This window comes from Chrysemys picta, chromosome 21 (genome assembly GCF_011386835.1).
Source record: "Chrysemys picta bellii isolate R12L10 chromosome 21, ASM1138683v2, whole genome shotgun sequence".
Taxonomy (NCBI): domain Eukaryota; kingdom Metazoa; phylum Chordata; order Testudines; family Emydidae; genus Chrysemys; species Chrysemys picta.
The window spans coordinates 8,830,238-8,851,180 of record NC_088811.1 but is presented as its reverse complement, the minus strand read 5'-3'; the positions used below and the strand labels follow the sequence as shown (position 1 = coordinate 8,851,180).

Below are 20,943 nucleotides of genomic sequence, written 5' to 3'. Positions count from 1 at the left end.
GCATGGAACGAGGGAGGGCGGAATGGGGCAGGAGGAGGCGGGGCAGGGATGGGGCCATGGAGGAAGGGGTGGAGTGGGGGCTGGCCCTGGGGCAGAGCCTGGGGGTCGAGCCCACCCCGGCACATTGGAAAGTCGGCACCTGTGGCACCTTTGCAGACGGGCATCCCAAGGAGAGTGCAGGAGACTTGCCCTCTGTCTGTCCGGGGGACTCTGCGGAGGGGCGGAAGGCAGGAGGGTGGGACCTTTTGTGTGCAGCTTGTGCCGTATGTAAGCTGCTGCCAACATGGCATGTCACGCTCCTCTTCGCCACCAGCCGCCACGTCTCGCTGCCCTTGAGCCCTGCAGGGTGGAGCCCCTTTGGGAGCAGGTATCTGGGAGGGGAATGGGATAATCGGCCCCTAAACCCAGAGAGCCCGACGGATGCGCCCAGTGGCGCGTTGACCAGCTGTGCCGTTTTGCCCCCTACCCAACACGGGTGTGGGAAGGGAACTGTGGCCGGCTGAGGCAGGTCATGCAAGTGCAGAGGGGTGGGCGGAGAGCGGGGGCCAGACCCTGAGAAGTGGGAGTGATCCTGGACCCTGGCGTCCTGGGGATGTGCAGTGTCTGGGCTGCTCCGGCTGCGTGTGTGAGGAAGGCGCTGTGAGCGTGTAAAGCCCCCTCCCTTTGGGGCACCATTTGGCAGGGGGTTACTGTACCTGGGCCTGATCCGAGGCCCGTGGAAAGATTCCCATTGGCATCGGCTCCTTGTAAGATGGTAGGAGCCGCTGAGAGGCAGCGGCTAAGGAGGGCAGGCAGATCTGCAGGGAAAGGCCCCGAGGCTGGAGGGTGGGTCTCCCACTCAGGGGAAATGTTGCAGTGCAGAGGCAGGAGATCCGATTGTTAATATCGCGGCGCGATCCTACTCCCATCCTGGCCATGAGGGCAGGATCTGGCCCATACTGGCGCACTTTGGACATTGTGTAAATAACTACGCTTGCGACCGCTTTGTTCTTGCAGCCGCCGCACTGGCTGCTGCGTGTCCCCCTGCAGCTTGTCTTGTCTTGGTCTCTTGAGTGCAAGCTCCCGGGGACTGTCTTTATCCCTGGGTTTTGTGTTCGGTTTGCTGAGCCCAGGAGTGCTGAACAGATAAAATAATGCTCAGAGGTTCGCGAAGAGACTAATGACACCATCTTGCATCCCCATATGGCAGATGGCGATTATCATCACATGGGGAAACTGAGGCACGCCGTTTGCTCAAACTTATACAGTGCGGCTGTGGCAGTCAGGAACAGCACGCAGGAGTGTGGGCTCTTAGTCCTTCCTGGTTCCTATTAGATCAACTCCCTCCTACACTCTGGTATGGAACCCAGGAATCCGGGCTGCTGTGACTGTTACAAACCAAGGGGAGTGAGGTTCTGTCTCTGGATAAGCAGCCGAGGCTGACCTGGCCTCTTTCTGCTCTCTCCCGTGCAGTGTGCCGAGGAATGCTGTGCGGATTCGGAGCCATATGTGAGAGGAGCACCACCAACTCCTCCCAGGCCTCCTGTGTCTGCAAGAAGACTACCTGCCCGGTGGTGGTGGCCCCCGTCTGTGGCTCGGACTATTCCACCTACAGCAACGAGTGCGAGCTGGAGAAAGCCCAGTGCAACCAGCAGAGGCGGATCAAAGTCATCAGCAAGGGGGCATGTGGTGAGTAGAGCCAAAGACACGCTCGAGCCCCGGCAAGGTGAGATGGGCATCCGCTCTGGCATCGGCGACATTCTTCAAGGGAGGCAGCCGTTTGCATTCAGTAGCATGGAGGGGGTGGGGGCTAGGAAATGAACCGTCACAGCCAGTCCTCAACCACGGTCAAAGCATTGCAGGGTGCCGGGGAGGATGGAGAAGGAGAGAGAAGTCCCAAGGCTGGAAGCAGGGTACCCAAGGAAAAGGGCGAGGTGCCAGTGCCATCCCTGGTGTACGGACTGTGATCCGGCATGTAGACTCCTTTGTCCACCACCGGAGAGTGACGCAGACGCTCTTTAACGGCGCACGGTGACTCTCCGAAACCACCTAGGTTAAGGAGGCTCCCTGGTGCCATGGAATCGGTAGAGAACATCTGGGAGGAAGAAGGCAATAACCTGGCCAGGGGACCAGGGTGAACATGCCCCTGGGCTTGTGAAAAGGGGCTGCGGATTCTTTAAAGATCACAAGTGGGCAAGCTGTAGGTTCTGCATCTTGTTCCAAAGGTGCTACCTCCAGCAGCACAGCGCCCCCTAATGCCACTCTGGGGTATCAGGCCTGAGGGCAGGGGGCCAGTCAGGGTATGGCTACACTGCAAACCCGCAGCAGGGCGTCTCAGAGCCGGGTCAGCCGACTCAGGCTCGTGGGGCTCCCACCGCGGAGCTGAAAACAGCAGCAGAGATGTTCCTGTTCCGGCTCTGAAACCCCGTGAGCGGGGAGAGTCTGGGAGCCCACGCTGCTGTTTTTGGCCCATAGCACGAGCCCCATGACCTGAGTCAGCTGACCCGGGCCCTGAGACTTGCAGTGTAGATGGCCAACCCCACTACCTGACCACCAGCCTGACTTCCCCTCGGTGCCGATGTCCCTCAGTGCTAGGGAGAAGATGCCCCACCAGCCTTTGCCATCCCATAAAGAGCGAGAGCCTCCACCGAGCCCTGAAAGTGAAGAAAATGTCCCTGGTTCTCTCCATCTCTCTTCCAGCCCTGCCTGTAACCCTCCTCAGCCACAGGGCTCTAAACCCTTTCAAACATCATTATCTTCATTTAGCAGACGGGCCAACTGAGGTACAGGGAGGTGAAGTAACTTGGCCAGGGTCATGTAGCTGCTCAGTGGCAGAACCAGGAACAGAACTCATCTAAGGCCAGGATTCTAGCCACTAGGCAACACTGCCTCCAGAAGCGAGAGCCATTCACCTGCTCTGGAGAGAGAGTGTGACAGATTAGCCCCCCCCCCCACATCGAAGTGAGCCCCTGCCTCAGGGATGGAGATTTTTCCAGGAGGCTGGGTGAGTGAGGCTAATAAAGGCCTTTCCCTGGGCTGGCATGCACCAGCTGCGAGCAAGGCGCTGCGTAAATAAGCTCCCCGTCTCCTCGTCTCAGAGTAAATTAACTTGACCTTTCCCGAGCGTGGCGCTCCGGCTCACAATAAATCTGCGCCTGGCATTCCTGCCAGGGCCCGCGTCAGAGGCGAGAGTGCGCCGAGGGATTTATGTAAAATAATAATCATAAAAAAAGTGACAAATTAAAAGAAAAAAAGCTGACAAATAAAATTGGACCCATCCCTGTCAGCGAGGAAATTGCTCCTTGAGCTCTTCCTCCAATTACATTGTGCTGGCGGTATCTTGAGGACCCCTGTTTTGCTTGTTGGCTGGAGCGAGAGGCTCCCAGAGCTCGGGTTTGGAAGAGAGCTCGCAGTGCGGGGAGCCAGGGGAGCTGGGAAATAGAGATTTGTCTGAAGCGCCAGCTGGCTGGGCGAGGGCTTCCCCTTCTTTGTCTCCCCTGGATCTAGGGGCTGAGTTTGCAAACGGCTGAGCACCCTCCACTCCTGTTGAGTTCAGGAACAAAAGGGGAGCATCTCGCAACATTCCTACAGGCCTGATGCAAAGTCCAGTTGAAGCCAATGGCGAGACGTTGGTTGACGTCGGTCGGCTTTGGGGCAGTCCCAATCCTGGGAGAGGCTGAGCTGTCTGGCCTGGATCCAGCCAAGCCCTGAGGCAAATGCTTCGCTTTAGGCACGGGAGCATCTACGTTGAGTTCAGCAGCATTACTCTCCTACAGAAAGCGAAGCGTGTACTTCAGGTGCTCGGCACCTTGCCGGATCTGCCTCTAGCTAGACCATGATGGCAGCCCAGAGCCAAGTGGAGAGACAAGGTCGCTCTGTCTTGTAATGATAGTGAAGAAAAGTCTGGGCAACTGCAGGGCTTTATGATGAGTCCCACCAAAGACGGTCCTAGGCCCCACCCCAGGTCTGGCGCCTTTCAGCATGCTGGGTTTACACCTGGACTGTGGCTCTCAACCTTTCCAGACTGCTGTACCCCGTTCAGGAGTCTGATTGGTCTCGCGTACCCCCCAGTCTCTTCAAAACGATTTGCTTACAGAATCGGACATAAAATACATAAGTGTCACAGCGCACTAGTACTGACAAATTGCTCCCTTTCTCGTTTTTACCATCGAATTCTAAAATAAATCCATTGGAACATAAATATTGTACTTACATTTCAGTATATAGAGCAGCATAAACATTGTCTGTATGAAATTGTCGTTTGGACTGACTTCGCTAGTGCTTTTTATGCAGCCGGTTGTAAAAGTAGGCAAATATCTAGATGAGCTGATGTACCCCATGGAAGACCTCTGCGTACCCCCAGGGGTACATGTACCTGAGAACTGGTCACTGTCTGATATGTCAAGAGCGCGTAGCACACACATCATTAACCAGGCATGACCCTTGCGTGTTCCCGATGTGAGGCCTTGAATAACTGATCCTGGCTTCACCTCTCTGTGATCATGTGGTTGGTGGGGCGATAAGATTGCTAGTGACACTCATACCCTGCTCAGATCAAGGATCTAGCTAGATTTCAGTCAGGGGCACACGACCTGCAAGAAGGCGACGCCCCTGTGGGATTTGCCTGGATTCGGATGTTGGTGGCGATCACCTGCCTGCGTCCCTCGTGCTCATGCAGGGATAGGTTAGGCCCGCGCGTTGCCAGAGCAGCGTGGGGAATTGAAATGCAAACATCCCCTGCACCGGCCTTGTTGGAGCTTGGCCCTTGCTGTCTGCCTTCTGCCTGGTATCCGACTCGCCACCTGCAGACCCCAGGGCTCCGAGGGTAGGCTGCTCCGTTTTGTTGCTGGAGGAGAATGATTTGTGTGAAACCCCTGAACTTAACCCGGGGCTATCCGGGCTGCTGCTGGCTGAGGGCCCCGCTGAGCAAGGATCGTGCAGTCCAGGATGCCCTGTGCTGCGGCTGCCCTGGAAAGGGAGCCATTGTCCTTAACTGGGCAGCGGGGAAGGCTCTTGCCCACCCATCGTCTCCTTGTGAGACCTGCCCAGGTGCGGTGGGGGAGGCAGTGAGGAGAGGAGTAGGATGGAACGAGAAGGGATGTGGGGCTGGGGCCAGGGCCAGGCCGCGTTCACCCAGCAGCGCCATGTCTCGTCTCTCTCCAGGTTCCAAGGACCCCTGCGCAGAGGTGACGTGCAGCTTCGGCAGCACCTGCGCCCGCTCCACGGACGGCCAGTCGGCCAAGTGCATCTGCCCGGCCTCGTGCGGCGGCGCGGCCGAGAGCACAGTGTGCGGCAGCGATGGCAAGGACTACCGCAGCGAGTGCCTGCTCAACAAGCACGCCTGCGACAAGCAGGAGAACGTCTTCAAGAAGTTGGACGGGCCCTGCGGTGAGTCGCCCGCCCGCGCCAGCTCCAGGTCGGGGGGGAGGTACTTCTGAAGGTCCCTCCCACTCCGTGCTGCGCCAGCCCTCCAAGCTGCAGGGAGGGGTGCGGACTGGGCTCTAACGGTGGGAATTAAAGCACCGGGGGGGCTGTGAGGATGCCTAGAGCCGCAGGCTGGCAGTGGGCTAACACAGCTGCGTCTGGTGGCCTGAGCCCCCTTCAGTTTTACCGGTGTCGGGAATCAGCAGAAAATGCTCCAGCGTTCAGGCCTGACCCCCCCTGGGAAATGCTGGGGGAGGGAATCAGGCCACCACATGGTAAAGGCCAAAGCACCGTGGGGCGAGTCTTTCCTTTTGGGGCTTCTGAGATCGGTCTAAGCAGCGGAGAACAGGAAAAGCTCCGCGCAAAACCATCGCGCCCAGCGTCCAGTCGGTTCGGCCGCGCCCTGCCATCTGAAGTTACTGCCTCTTCGAATTTCCACGGGGCCCTCCGTTCCTTTCCAAGGGCTTGTCAGGGGGGCAGGCTGGCACCGGGGCTGGGAGGAGGGGGTACCTGACGGACGGCTTTCCATCACACTAAGGAAATGGGGTCTGGGCAGTAGGAAACCACTGCCTAGTGTGTGAGCTGGGACACGGAGATGCCCAGACTCCACTGAGACTGTAGCAGAGGACCACCTCAGGACCAGAGCCAGGCCAGTGGGTTCCCTAGAGCAGGGGTTGGTGGCTCCCCAGTACAAGAGCTGGGACAGTGGTTTATACCGGAGCAGCTCCTCTTTCTCCCCTTCTCATGCCCCGTCCATCTGGCTTGGGAAGGAGTCAGTCTTCACAGCAGTTCATACAGAGCTTCAGTCCCTAGGGGCTGGGCACACAGGCCTATCGCTAATGATCCGAAAAGCGGCTGCAGCCTCTGACGCCCCTTCTCCCCCCCTGCCCTGAATTGGCTGCAGGCCCCTCCTGCCAAACCGCATCTCCAGCAGCCGAGGTCACAGGCCTTGAAGAAACAGGCCACTTCCCCTAATGAAAGGAACCCATCAGTCACGCAGCGTGACACCGATCCCCAGGGAGGATGCCTAGCCCTGTCACTGCCCAGGACGGCTTCCGTCGCGTTTAATTACTGCTGTGCAGCTTTGTAATTAAAAGTGACCGTATTAATTAGGAAAAGCACCAGGTTGGTAAGGACATGCTAGATACCCCGTCTGTGATTGGGGCGGGGGGAGGCTAGACACCGGGAGAGCTGTTCATTTTTGCAGTCCACCAAGTTGCCGTGAGGTCACAAAATCCCCCAAGGAGGGGGCAGGGGGCATGTGTGTCTGGGAGCCAGGAGGGGCCGGGGAGGACTCTCCAGAGGGCACCCGGACAGTTGAGCGTTAGGAGGAGCTCGCGCAATGGAAGGGGATTCAGAGAAGAGCAACACGAGCGATTAAAGGGCTGGAGGGGCTGGCGGAGGAGGAAAGAGAAGAACTAGGAGCCAGTGACGCAAGGTCATGGTTGACTTCGGCCCCCGCCAGTTCCCTGTCTGCAGGTGCTTCGCGGTGTGTAAACCCCCAGGGGAATTCGGGGGGGGGGGGGGTGAGTAACACGATGCTGTTGAGCGAAGTAAGCATCCAGGCTGAGCGCCGGGAACCGGTTCCTAATGGCGAAAGCTGCGGAGCGGTGAAACCGGTGGCCAAGGCCAGCGGGAGGCCATTTCGGCCCAGGGGAGGCAGGGTATTCGCAAACCTTTTCGTCACGTGGGCCGCACCTGAACAGAGGAGGCTTGTTCCCCTGCCTGCGGTGCTAGCGTTAGTCCACACAGCTAAAAAACCCAGCGGCAGCGAGTCTCAGCGCTGGGGTCAGCTTGTGGGGCTCACGCGGCAGGGCTGAAATGATCAGTGTCGAGACGGTCAGGCTCCGGCTCCGAGACCCTCCCCCCCTCGCCAGGTTCAGACCCTGGATTGCAGCCCAAGCCCAAATGTCTACGCTGCTATTTGTAGCCCTGCAGCACCAGCCCCCGTCAGTTGACCCGGGCTCTGAGACTCGCTGCTGTGGGTCTTTTTTTTGCTGTGTAGATGAACCCCTAGTCACTGTTGCGGGAGCCCCACCTCCCTTCCTATATGCAATCCCCTGGCATGCAAGCGGCGGCTACCATGATCGCGTACCTGGAAAAACAACACTAGGGTCCCAATCCAAAGTCCTTCCACTGACCCAGATGAGCTTTGGATCCAGCCCTAGAGGAAACGGGGGGCGTTAGGATCTGGAAAGAAAGCAGGAGGAGAAGCCAGCCCCATGGGACCGGCCAGCTCCTTACAGATCCCCAGTCAGTGCTCTGTGGTCTTTGGAGCATGGTCTGAAGACTGTTGCTGTGGGGGATGATCCTGGTGGGGAACAGGCTGGGCTCCTACTTCGTCTCTGTGCTGACTAAAATGGAGCAAGCAAAGAGCTGAGCTGTAGCTCTGTATTGGGCCAGCTCTGGGGAGGGGCGTGGGGGTTCTCCCAGACGGCAGGGGAATATGTTACTACTGGGTTTCACCCCATGTCGTGCCAGAGCCTCGGGGGATTGTAGGGCATGCAGGGATTTCAGTGTGTTCCGATTAAAAGGGGAGAAAAATTCAATCCTGTATCTACAATTACGGCTGAAAATGCCTCGGTGCTGTCCAGGTATTTGGACTTGGCAAAAAACAAAACAAAAAAGGAACTAAAAAGCCCAGGACTTAGAACATATGGGTTGGAAGGGACCTCAGGAGGTCATCTAGTCCAACCCCCTGCTCGAAGCAGGACCAATCCCCAGACAGATTTTTACCCTAGATCTCTGCATGGCCCCCTCAAGGATTGAACTCACAACGCTGCGTTTAGCAGGCCAATGCTCAAACCACTGAGCTATCCCTCCCCCACCCCCTGATTAGCACATAGATGGCACCTGTTTTGCCCGTGTATTTAGTATGCTAAAGTGAGCACGGCTCAGCGGCAAAGGTGATCCGGATAAGCCCAGATTATGTCAGGGGGGAAGGCAGCGCTTTGCCTGTCCTCAGGGATCTTCCCTCAAAGGCCTGGATTTCCCAACCCAGCTGCCCAGGGCAGGGAGAAGGTGGGAAGGTTGTAAAACTGAGCAGCGAGTGCCCCCGGCAGCTCAGAGCACCTCAGGAGCAGGTCAGACAGACGCTGCCAGGAGTGGTCAAGCCGACCTCAACTGGGAGGCTGGATGCATGTGCTCTCCAGGTCCCTTCCAGTGTGGTTCTATGGTGTGTGTTGCCCAGGAGAGGACCCGTGGGCATATTAAGGAACCATATTAGCCTGGCTCTAGAGGGAGTCCTGTCTGCCTCGGCTAAAAGGATAGAAGACTTCTCCCCGAGAAGGCCGGGGCTCTGACAGAGGAGCAGCTCTCCCCACCCGTGGTGTGTTGGGGGAAAGGAGTTGGGAGGTTGACCCTTGAGCTCCCAAAGCTCCTCTCTCAGTTGAAATAAGTTTGATCTTAGTCTTGTCTTAGTAGCCATCTGGCCCCGGAGCTTGAATACCAGTGGGCACAGCTGGCAGGAGGACTTGGGCTGGGATGTCAACAGGCTCTACAGCCAGGTGTGGATCAAGGGGCACCAGCGGAGTTGCCGATTTTGGTTGGATGTGTTCCTGGAGGTTCTACCACAAGATATCATCTAATTCCTGGAGAGTCCAGGACAATCCTGGAGGGTTGCCAACCCTAGCTGTTTCAAGAGCGCTGCAGGCCAGGGTTCAGATGCATTGGCAAGGCTGTCAGGGGGGAGGGTTAGACCATCCTGGCTCACCTTGGTGATACTCAAGTCTCACTTGCTTCTGCACATACTCCTGGCCATGAGTGACTGGGCCAGTGACTGTCTGGGCCGAACCCTCAGCCCCTGAATTTGTCAGCAAAGCTTTCTTGTCACCATGAATCCCCAGGCTCTCTCCATCTGGAGGCTGGGTCTTACTTCAGCAGAGCCTTGCAGAGACCAAGAGAGAAGGGAGCACCAGTGCAGCTAAGAACTGGACTGGGATGTGGTGGAGCCAGGCTTAGAATGGCCTGACCCTGCTGGGCGTGGACTGCCCCTGGAGATGTCTGTGCCAGTCTGAGACCTCTCCTCTTCTTTGCCCTCCGTTGTGTGTGCAGACCCTTGCAGGAGCACTCTCAATGACATGAACCGGGTGTGCCGGGTAAACCCCCGCACTCGCAGAGCAGACCTGCTCTCCCGGCCTGAAAACTGCCCTCCGAAGAGGGACCCTGTGTGTGGCGACGACGGGGTGACCTACGACAACGAGTGCGTCATGGGGCGGTCGGGCGCCATCCGGGGGCTGGAGATCCAGAAGGTGCGTTCGGGGAACTGCCAGCCTCAGGGTAAGTACCTCTCAGCGACGTGCCTGACAGCAGGGAGCTCGGGTTACAGGATGCCTGTTTCCTCCCCTGGGGTGCCCCGCCAGCGGGTGCTGCCTAAGGGAATGAGACACTCCCCTGCCCCAGCTAAACCTGCTGGACTTGGACAGGGAAACTGCCCCTTCTCAGCGTATCCCCACCTTTGTCATCTGGCCCCACTGACCCCGCGAAGAATCTGGTGTTGGTCACTGCTAGAGCAGGGGCCAAGTGGGCCCAGACTGGGTAGGGAATCCAGTCTTCTGGTGGCCCTGGCACTAGGGGCAGCAGAGAAGACTTAATAATCCTGGTGGGTGGGGAGGGGACTGTTGCTTCCGAATCTACACATCCGTCCATCAGCGGGAGCTGGGCTGTACCCAGGAGTATTGACCTGAACGCCCCTGAGCTTGGGAGGCTCAGATAAAATTGAACAGAGACCTCGGTCTCTCTGAACTCGCCCAGCTGGTCCTTCCGCAGGGCTCCTGGGAGTCGCTCTGGGGATCAGCAGCCACCTTAGAGCGGAGCCAGCAAACGGCCGGTGAACCTGAGCTTTTCCACAGGCTTGTGGTCCCCTCTTCACAGGTCTCTTCCTTATAGCATGCGATAGATCCGTGGTCCTCAGCCTATTCCCCACCGGGGTCCCCTTGGCAACAGGCCCCCTCCCATTGCTGCACCCCCCCAAGTTGGGAGCCTTGCTAGCAGCTCAACGCCAGCTAGCCCGACTCCTGCGTCCCAGCCGCAGGGTGTAAGCGGCGCCTCCCTCTTTCCGTTCCAGACAAGTGCCAGGCCGAGTGCAAGTTCAACGCTGTGTGCCTCAACCGCCGCGGCACCGCCCGCTGCTCCTGCGACCGCATTGCCTGCGACGGCGCCTACCGACCCGTCTGTGCCAGGGACAGCCGGACCTACAGCAACGACTGCGAGCGCCAGAAGGCGGAGTGCCAGCAGAAAGCCGCCATCCCCGTGAAGCACGAGGGCCCTTGTGGTAAGCGGCACCGCGGCGGTCCCGTTTGTACCCGTGCATCTCCCCCCGCCTCCTTTACTACCCACCCCCAGCAGGAAAATGCCCCACGCCCCTTCCTGCTTTCACACATAACAGGGCAGAGGAGGAGCTGTGCTGTCCCGGCGCCAGGGGTAAGTCGTGTCCATGTCCCTGTAGCCACTAGGCAGCCCTTCTTCCCCTTCATGACCTACAGTAAGATCCAGCCCCTCCTCCTCTTCTTCCTTTTGCCTGATCCCAAGTACCATGTGTCTCTCTCCTCTCTCTCCATTGCTGCTGTTTCTCTCTCCCTCTCTGCTCCGGTGTCGTCTGCGTCCGATGTGTCCTGTAACGGAGGGGAAAAAAGTGCTTTGAACAATAATAACAAGAAGCATCTTGAGTGTTCGGTCCATGTCCCCCATCCACCTGCTCCCTGCCAGGCGCACACGCTGTATCACCCAACTCAGAAGCAGCTCTCATTGCCCATCCCGCCTCCTGGGGTAGTGCCAGTCTCCCAAGTCCCTTTCATTGCTATCCCTGCCATGCTTTCCAGCCTTTCTCAGCTCTAGGTGCCCGCCATGAGGAACTCTTCCCAGTGCTGCTCCTCTCTGATGGTCTCGTCTGTGTTTGTCTCATTCTGGGTAGGAGCTGGGGGGGTCTTTTGACCTGATGAAGGCTATTTTAAGAGATCTGGTTTGTGGGATAGGATGGGGGCCTGGGTTTCTATGGCTGTGGAAGCCACCGGGTACGAAATTCAGCTGTTGCCCAGGAAACTGGATGGGCTAACCACAGTCAGCCCACTGACTGGCATCAGTTGGAAGAATTGCTGATTTCAGGTTGTCTTTAATTTATTATAGAAAAAATACAGGTGTATCTTCGAACTGCTCTTGTATCGTATCAAACCTTCTGAGAAGATTCTTAGATGAACCCCACTTTTTCGGGACTGTTTGGCTGGCTTTGCGCTCCTGGTGTCAGAGTCAATATTACCAACCCTGGCAGCTTAAAAATCATTTGTCAGTCACTGATTGGCATAATAGAATCATGGGATATTTTTTTTTAATCTGTGCTTGGGGAGCTTTTCTGGTTGTGGAACCATTAGGAGTCACTTTTTCAAGTTTTTCTCTGCAACCACGAAGACTAGAAACCTGCTATTCTTTTTCGAGTGAACGAATAGATTCTCACATATTCACAGGATTCCAGGAGCTGGGGCTTTAGGTAAGACAGCAACTACTGCAAGACTTGCGCTAAAATTGTGACAGTCAGCAGCTCTAGACTTTGTTTTCCTTCCCCAAGCTATATTCCTTCCTTCCCCGCATTGGGCTGCTTCGCAAGTTCCGTTCCTTGGGTTCCAAAGCCCATTGAAGAGAGTTGAAGTCTTTCCATTGATTCCAATGGGCTTGGAATCAAACCCTGATAGCTCAGCCCTTCTGAAAATCCAGCCCGATGGCTCTGTTAGGGTGTAAATCTGGAGCAGCTCTGCTAGCTTCAGTGGAGTCACTCCGGATTTACACCACCATCAGTGAGAGCAGGATCTGGCAACACGGCATCTCAGCATGTCTGTTCCTTGCTGGCTCCTGGCAACAAACGTTTGGCAGATTCTGCAATTCTTGTCTCGACCCTGCCCGATCCCATACAGGGCAGCTTCTCTCCTCCTCCTGTTTTGATTCTCCTTCATTTGATGGCTTTCCCTTTCCTCCTCTCCCTGCAGGCCATGCAGCCAGCCAGGAGAGCAGGCCCACACCACTGTTCCTTTCAAGAGCATGTGCTCGTGGGATGGAAAGTAAATAAAATCTAGGGCGAGAGATGAAGCAGAGTTTGATGCTTGCTCAGCCAAGACTTGGAGATCTTAGTCCATGCAACAGCTCAGTTCTGCCTCCTAGCAAACCACCCTGCAGTGTAGTCACACCATAGGCCTTTTCCTTCCACGTCAGCCCACTCCTTCCCTCAGCTGCTGCCTGCCCTGTGCGAGGTGGAGACTTCCACCTCCAGGGCAGCAGTTCAAACCCAGCGCCAGAGCAGAAGTGACCTGCGTAGAATGAGGTAGCGATCTCAGTGCAGTCTTGGCTAGCACGCTCACCAGCACGAGCTTCTCCTTTCTGGCAGTGCTGGCCAGGGCTTAGGGAGACATTGCGAGGTGACGCTAAGCATGAGAGCTGAAGCAGAGTTGGATGCTTGGTCGGCCAAGACTTGGAGATTTCAGTCCGTGTGGCAGCCCTGTTCTGCTCCAGAAGGGAGCTAGAGATCCAGCCTCCATAAAGAATCTCCTGTAGATTCATTCTGCCCGAGTCCTGCCTCTTCTCCGCAGCGTGGGTCACTGCAGGGACGTAGAGATGGGGTCCCGCCCGGTCAGGGTGGAGGCACACTGGGGGACAGTGTGGGGGAAACCGGCTACATGCTGTCTGTGCTGGACCTGCTCTGCAGAGACTGGTACTAAGGAAATACCTCCATGTGCCCCCACCCACCTGCATATCCCCATTACAATCCCTGATGTTCCCTCCTGTCTCCATTGTAGGGAGCAAGGGGGAGGCCCCGGGGATCTAGAGCGTCCCTTCCCCTGGGGGGGCCCAGGTGGGGGCAGGGAATAGGAACCTCTCTGCAGAAATCTGGGGGCATCTCCTTTTACAGCCAGGCGGAAGCCGCGGAGTGGTACCAGCCCAAAGTGGGGGATTTAGGGAGCATGGATCCAGCCATATGCCCTGCTGTGCACATCAAAGCCCCTTCAGGGCTGCCTACAAACTCTCAAGCGTCTGGAGGAAGATTGCCGCCGATGGCCAGCATCTAGTGAAGAAGATTTAGCATAACTAGAGCCTATGGAGGGGAAGGAAATGAAAGGCAGCCTATTAACATGGCAACATGATGCTTTAATCTTTCACAGATACCTGCCTAATGAACTCTCAGCCCCGCTGCTCGGGGAAGGAAACAAAGCCAGACAAAATAGCCCAGTCTGCCCATCACGGATTCTTTTTTTAAGTTCCTTTCGGCTTTCAAACAAGGGCGGTAGGAGCTGAAAGCCGCCTCTAGGTGAGGGGAGATGGGATGAGGGGGTTAGGAATTTGGGAGAGGCAGGGTTTGATGGGGGGGCAGAGGAATGGTCTCTGTAGTTGTCTGTCTGTTTTCCTCCTCCTCCTTTTCTTTTTCTTTCTCTCTTTCTTTCTCTCTTTCTCTCTGTCTTGTGTTTTACAGCATTGCCTGTTTGGAGAAAGGACGTGCATCCGCACAGCACCCTACCGCTCCCAACCGGGATGTCTCTGCTCAGAGGTCTGCTTTCTACCCTTCTCCTTAGCCAACAGCATTCCCTCAGATGTCAATCTCTCTCTTCTTCTCCCCCTCACTCTCCTCCTCCCTGGCCTTAGTTAAAAGCCCTTGGGATGGAAAGATTCCCACATTTTTTTACCAATCCACCCACTTCCTGCCTGGAATGAAAGTGCCTTGCAGTGTAACTGAGTATTTTTAATGCTTGCTCCAGTTTGCATCTCCTTCTCTGAGATGGACGGGGGCTGGGGGGATGGCCACACAACTGCAGGCTCTGTTGTGGGCAGCTGCTGTTTTGCCTGACCATCCGTGTGAGCTGAGAACCCCGTTCTCCTTCTCAAGCCACCTGGGTGCCTCTTCCCGGCCGATGAGTCAATTCGGGCTGCTCCTGGTTGATTTTTCTGTTTGTCCCGCTCAGGCATGGTCGCGGACTCCTGGCTGCCCGAGATTGCCGTGCTTTCCCCCATCCCCCTCCTTAGCGCGCGTTTGTGTGTGCGTGCGTGTACGCGCCAGGCAGCCCAGGGCGTGGAAAGGAGTGCGCGTGCTGCATGGTGTCGCCCTGAACATGAAAACTCCCCACCTGTCTCCCGATGCACGTTGCAACGTGCCGATTTTTAAATCCTCCTTCAGTCTGGCGAAGGAGCCTTCTCCTGTCTTGGGTTTCTCCCTGGGAGCACACCAACACAGCGCCTCGGTAGATGGCAGCCCAGCCGGCTGGCACGGGGATGCGTCGAAACTCCTTGGATGCTGCAAACACAGGCAGGGAGTGCAGTCGGTCAGAGCAGTGGCCTCGGAGGCAGGTCCCAGGAGCCATTTACTGCTCTTCCACTTGACAGATTTTCAAAAGAGCTCAGCTCCCCTCTGGGCACCACAGTGGGTGGCCAGGTTCCTGCAAGTCACATGATTGACAATCTGGTCCCTTGAGATATGGCCCCACCTGTAAATTGGAGATGTGGACTCTCAAGTGATGGTGGTGGTGGGGAGTCATAATTACCTATTGATTGTTAACACACTCCAAGGTCCTTGGATGGTAGGTGCTATGGAAGTGCCTGCTTCTGCTCCCATTGAAACCAATGGAAAAACCCCTATTGATTTCAGTGGGGGTCGGGGGTGGAGGGGGGAGCTGTCAGTCTGAGGATCAGTCTGCCCGGGGAACCTTGTTTGCTGCATCACTGCAGCTCTGAATTGCTCGAGGGCTGAGAAATGTCAGAGCGGCTGTCTCCCCGCTCCGGGCCTGTGATCCTCCCATCCAGCCGCTCCCCGTTCAGCCTGATTGTGTTGGGCAGAGGCCGTTTTCCCATCTCAGCGCGCTGCCTCTGCATGACTCCGGGGCGCAGTTATGGGAAGCATGTCTTTAAAAACGAGAAAACCAAAGCAAGAGATGTCAGCAGGCCTGCTGGCGCCACCAGAGAGGCACCGGCACCACGTGGGGAAAAGCTTGGAAACCGTTTGGCTGCAGGAAGAATTGGAGGGGGGGTGTGGATTGGGGGGCGAGTGAGTATTAGAGATGAGAGAGAGAAGCCTCGGCTGACTCTCCTGCGGCCCAGCCCTTCGATCCAGACCCCACTTGGCAGTTGTCTCCATCGCAGGCCTGGAACTGAGCGACACCCCAGACGTGGGGACCCTCTCTCTCCTCCATTCCTGCTCCTTCTCCACTGCTGGAGCCAGGAGCATCTGCCTGGGGCAAGCTTGGCTTCTTGATGGGCAGGATCTCTCCATGGTGCTGGCAGGAAGCATGCACTGAAAGGCACACGCTTGGTCCTGTCACTCTGAACCATTGACACCCCCCGGCTTTGTGCAGAGGCACCCCGGGGTTCGATTTCCCATCAGTCAGAAAGGGGGGGGGGGGGGGGGGGGCTCCGGCAGGCTGTCTCCGGGTGGAACCCGTCCCAGCTCTCCATGCGGAGTTTGCCTTTCACGCCCTGGGCTGGTTTGTGGCTGTGCTGTTCTCGCTGTGTTTGTTTTGCTTGGGTCCGTCTCGACGCGTGCCCTGTTGCATCCATCTGGCTTTTGCTACCTTGCGTTTCCCCGCTGGGCTTGTCGTCGCATTTCCTTTTCAGGGTTTCACACCGAGTTTTTCTTCTCTCTCCCCTCCCCTCGCTGCCCAGGGCGGTGGTTTGAGTATCACGGAGCGCCCCCTTGGCTGGACTGCCGGCTCTCCCCCAGCAGTTAACACAGTCCTGCCTTTAGCTGCTTGGCCTGGCCTGTAAGCAGCCTAAACCAGAGCGCCAGCTTCTGGGCGGTGAAGGAAATGCAGCCTGCTGTTTGTCCCACTGCCTGCCCAGGGGGTTACGAGTGTGGATTTCTTCCCTTAACAAAAATCGAAATAGAAAAGTCCCGGGGGCAGGCGACCGTGGCGTCTGCAGTGGAACAGGGATGCTGGGCCCGATTTGCTTCTGCCACTGGTGCAAACCAGGAGTCACTGCAGCGGAGCCAGTGAGTTACCCTGGTGCAAGGACTGCACAGGTGAAGGAATAGTCGGGCTCGGTGCTCTCTGCATCTGAATGGGCTCGGCACCCCGTCTCCACTCGCAGCACGACACGCAGCTGTCTGGAGATCCCGCAGACTGGCGAGAGATGCATTGGCCTCTCCTCCTGCCCTGCACTTTGGGCAGAGTCCGGAGGGCTGCCCTTCACGCTCTGCATTGGCTAACAATGCTCCAGGGAAGCCTCAGCACCCACTAGGGTGAGTCGGTTTGGCCCGCCCCAGGCCCCCTGCTGCACGTGTTTCTGGCATTTTAACCTGGGCTAGTGCAGCTCTGCAACGACCTGTCCAGGGAGGAGTGAGGGTGATTCTCTCTCCCCGGTTCCCACCACACCCCCGTCCTAATGAAAGGATGGGGGTGAGAATAGGAAGTAGACGGGACGAGGATGGAGCGCAGTGTATCAGAGCCTAATGTAGGTATCGGTGCCATTGCAAGCTAGATCTTGCTACATACAGTTGCTGGGGGGGAGGGTGTTGGTGTGAGGGATGGGCTCTGTGTGTGTGCATGTTTGTGCAAGGGATGGGCTCGGTGTGTGTGCATGTTTGTGTGAGGGAGGGTGTGTGTGTGTGTGTGTGTTTTGGAGTAAGGGATAGTGGGTGTATCTGTGTGTGTTGGTGTGGAGGATGGGCTGTGTGAGTGTGTGCTGGTGCGAGGGATGGGCTCTGTGTGTGTGCTGGTGCAAGGGTTGGTGTGTGTGTGTGCTTGTGCAAGGGATGGGCTCTATATGTGTGTATGTGTTTGTATGTGTGCTGGTGCGAGGGATGGGCTCTGTGTGCTAGTGCGAGGGATGGACTCTGTGTGTGTGTGTGTGTGTGTGCACGCTAGTGCAAGGGATGGGCTCTGTGTGTGCTGGTGCAAGGGTTGGTGTGTGTGTGTGTGCTGGTGCGAGGGATGGGCTCTATATGTGTGTGTGTCTTTGTATGTGTGCTGGTGCGAGGGATGGGCTCTGTGTGTGTGTGCTGGTGTGAGGGTTGGTGTGTGTGTGTGTGAGGGATGGGTTCTGTGTGCTGGTACGAAGGATGGTGTGTGTGTGTGTGTGTGTGTGTGTGTGTGTGTGTGCGCGTGTACTGGGGCGAGGGATGTGTTTCACTTGAAGGTATAAGGCTTTTAGCAGGATGGATTTTGCTCCGCCCTGACTTTCAGACTGTTATGGTCCCTCTTTGAGCCTCTGGGATCCCCGTCCCCCTGTCCTGTTGTGATCTGCACAGTGGCTATAACAGAGGGAGAGTTGAGGTCGACCAGGGCCCGGTCCTGGGAGGAGGGTGTTCTGCTGCTGTATGGGACAGGCACCAGACCGGGGCCGCCAGGGTGGCATGCGATCTCAAGGGGGGTGACAGGAGCACTGTGTGTTTGTGACACCATCATAACTTCCTCCGCCCAGGGTCCGCGCGGTCCTGGCGGGGGCTGGCGCGCGGGCGTTGCTCTTTGACTGCTCCCTGCCGGATAGGGAGTGGCCGCGGCAGGGGGAGTGGCTGATGTGTTGTTTTTTTCTCTCCTGCCCCCGTGCAGACCTGGGCATGCCCAGCCCGTGCCTGAGTGTGGAGTGCACCTTCGGGGCCACCTGCGTGGTGAAGAACCGGGAGGCGGTGTGCGAGTGCCAGCAGGTATGCCTCAGCCGCTACGACCCCGTGTGTGGCAGCGACAACCGCACCTACGGCAACCCCTGCGAGCTGGACGCCATGGCCTGCGTCCTCAGGAAGGAGATCAAAGTGAAGCACAAAGGGCCTTGCGGTGAGTGGGGTGGGGCTCTGTGGAAGGAGAACCTGGAAGCCAGGAGGGGGGAGGCGTAGGAGGGCTCAGAACTAGCTGGCAGGGGCGGGTTATGGGGACACAGAGCAAGTGACCCTCCCCACATATGCTCTCCACCCCAGTCAGGCAGACTTTTCCACCCAGCCCCAGCATGTCTCTTCCACTCCCAAGTCCTTGATCTGCTGCAGCCCCATCTCATCCCACGCCACCCCAGCAGGCAATGGGACTTTCCGCTCCACAGGACCTGAATCGCTGGCATCCCACCAGATCTGCCCTTTTCGCCGGCCATGGTGGTGAAGGGTGGGGCCCGGTGGCTGCCCCTTCCAAGCAGGCCTGCGGGTAGACTGCAGCCCCACCGTGCTGGTTGCTGTTGGAGTCTGAAGCTCTAGTTGGCGTGGGGTGAGGTGTTAGGTCACGTGACTGCTGACCCCATGGGATGGCCCCACAGTAGCTCTAGGAACAAAGGGGTCCAGTGAAGAGAGATGCCTGGGCATTCCTCTAACCCCCTGCACCTGGAGCATGCAACATGCTTTGCAGACACGGAGTGCCCTTAGCCTCCCAACCCCCACAGTGAGGTAGCAGGAGCCTCCTTGTTTTACAGAGGGGGAAACTGAGGCAGAGCGCAGACATGTGACTTGCCCAGCTTCGTGCAGTGAGTCACTGGCAGAGCTAGGGATGGAACCCAGGAGTCTAGATTCCCAGCCCTGTGCTCTCACCACTGAACCACTGTGGATCCTAAGGAACGCCTTGCTTCCCTTCCAGCAACTTATGTTCCTGATGAGAGCGGTTACTCTCATCCCCGCGGGATGGAATCTCCTGCCTAGCCTGGGGGCGAAGCAAAGTGTTCAGATTGTTCCTAAAAACACTGAGGCTTTCCCTGTAATCCAGGCATAGGGCCTCCTGCTGTAGAAAGTGCAGGGGGGCTGCTAATGGTGGACTGAGCTGGGTGGGGATAGACTGAACATGGGAGGTTGCTCTTGGAAAGAGTGAGTCAATAGGAGCATTGCCTACAGGTAGAATAAGCATTAGGAGTCAGGACTCCTGGGTTCTGTTCCTGATTTTGCTGCTTTGCTTCTCCTGGGCCTCAGTTTCCCCCATCCTGGGTGGCTCGCTAGGCTAACTGAACTGAAAGGCGCTGCAAAGGACGCTGAGGTGCGTGGAAAGGAGGTGGAATCGGCTGCAGAGCAGGTGGCTGTGGCTGTTAATCAAAGCATCCGCAGTTACTTGAGAGTCAAGCTGGATCCAGGCTGAATGAAATACACAAAGATTCTGCAGTGTGCTTTGTGCAGAAACGATCCGTTTCTCACCCCAGGAGTGTTTCTCTGGTTTGGGGCTGGAGCAGAGCCTGTGTCTGCTGTTCCCCTTGCCAGGCAAGTGCCCGCTTAGATCACCCACTGCCCACGCAGACGGCAATGAAATCAGCAGGCCCCCCGGCGAGCAGAGAGAATGACGCAGTTCACTGGTACCTGTCACTCGGGAAGGTTATTCCTTCACCTTCCAATGGCTTAAAAATAACAGAGTCTCGGCAGAAGGGGTTGATTTGGGGAAAGGAACCAATCTGGGTGGTGATTTTCCCTTTCTCCCTATAGAGGTATGGGGGGGAGCATCTAGGGGAAATATGCATGTACATCGCTTCCCTGCGCAAAGCCCGCCCTGGCTGCTTTACCAGTCTGAGACAGGACAATTAGCTGCTACAAAAGTTTGAACAGTGGGGGAGCTGCCCAGGAGCGGCTGGGGCCGAGATGCGGGAGCAGCTGTCTGAGCAACTTGCTCCCCCTTTGTCTCTCTTCTGGAGATAGCGGGGGGGGGGGGGGGGTGTCCAGATTTAATTACAAAATGCATCCCTCTGCCCCCGTTCAAGAGAAACCATCCATCTCGCTCGGTCCTCCACCCCCCAGCTAATGCGTACACCCCTTATCCAATTAAAGGGCATTTCTCTGCCTTGGGAGGAATAATTGATCGCTGGCACTCCATCCACCTGCTGCATCTCGTAAACGCCTTTCCTGCACCTTTTGGAATGCACCACAAGAAAAAACCAAATGCCCAGGGATGGCTGTCCCTCCCTGTCCCTTAATCCTAGCGCTCTATGTCCCTCAGCCGTGATCTGCTCTCGGTTCCAACCCCGCCACCCTACTGAAGTCAGGGAGGTTGCTTAGGCGGGATTTAGCCAACTGTGTTGATGACAAACTAGGGTCATCCTGCTTGCAGTCCGAATGCTTGTATGCTACGCTCCAGGGGTTATCATGAGCTAATGCCCAGCTATATACTCCATGACCTGGGGGGGGAGGGGAGCGGTTATGGAAGGTATGCAGAGTGCCACAGCCAAAGTTCAGGCTGGCTGTTTAGTTTCTGAGCATAGGATCACTGCTTTCTGCACAGATGGCAGCTCTGCGTTATGCAGGAGGGACGCTTACTATGATGAAAGGCAATTTAATGCTTAGAAAAGAGGGATGTGTGTGCACAGTTCACCCATGGAACTCACTGCTATAGGATAGCAATGAGTTCCGGAGGCTTCAGAAGCAGATTAGGCATTGATATGTGCATTAAGAATATCTGCCGTTACCTGAGAGATGATTGTCATGTAAAAGGGATATAAACACCCCTGCTTTAGGGCATAAACGGCCCCTGACTTCCTGGAACTCAGGAAGAAATTTCCCGCACGCCCATGGGCCTATCTTCCCATAGATCCTGCCTTCGAGTGCCTCTCTACCCACTTCTGAAACCCACCAGTGGGCAGGAAATGGCAGGCTATAGATAGAAACATCCCAGCCGACAGCTCATGCTAACC

The 20,943-nt window shown here is 56.8% G+C and overlaps 1 protein-coding gene across 10 annotated transcripts in view; it reads left to right on the top strand.

Annotated features, from left to right (window-relative positions):
• The window catches only part of AGRN (agrin), a 223,979-nt gene that overhangs the window by 150,239 nt on the left and 52,797 nt on the right, over nucleotides 1-20,943 (top strand). For all 10 annotated transcript variants that reach the window (XM_065575200.1, XM_065575197.1, XM_065575206.1 and 7 more), the window contains 5 exons: nucleotides 1,453-1,668; nucleotides 5,143-5,367; nucleotides 9,457-9,681; nucleotides 10,469-10,675; nucleotides 17,916-18,137. In XM_065575200.1, coding sequence (XP_065431272.1) covers nucleotides 1,453-1,668; nucleotides 5,143-5,367; nucleotides 9,457-9,681; nucleotides 10,469-10,675; nucleotides 17,916-18,137 — 1,095 coding nt within the window. The remainder of the gene's footprint in view (nucleotides 1-1,452; nucleotides 1,669-5,142; nucleotides 5,368-9,456; nucleotides 9,682-10,468; nucleotides 10,676-17,915; nucleotides 18,138-20,943) is intronic.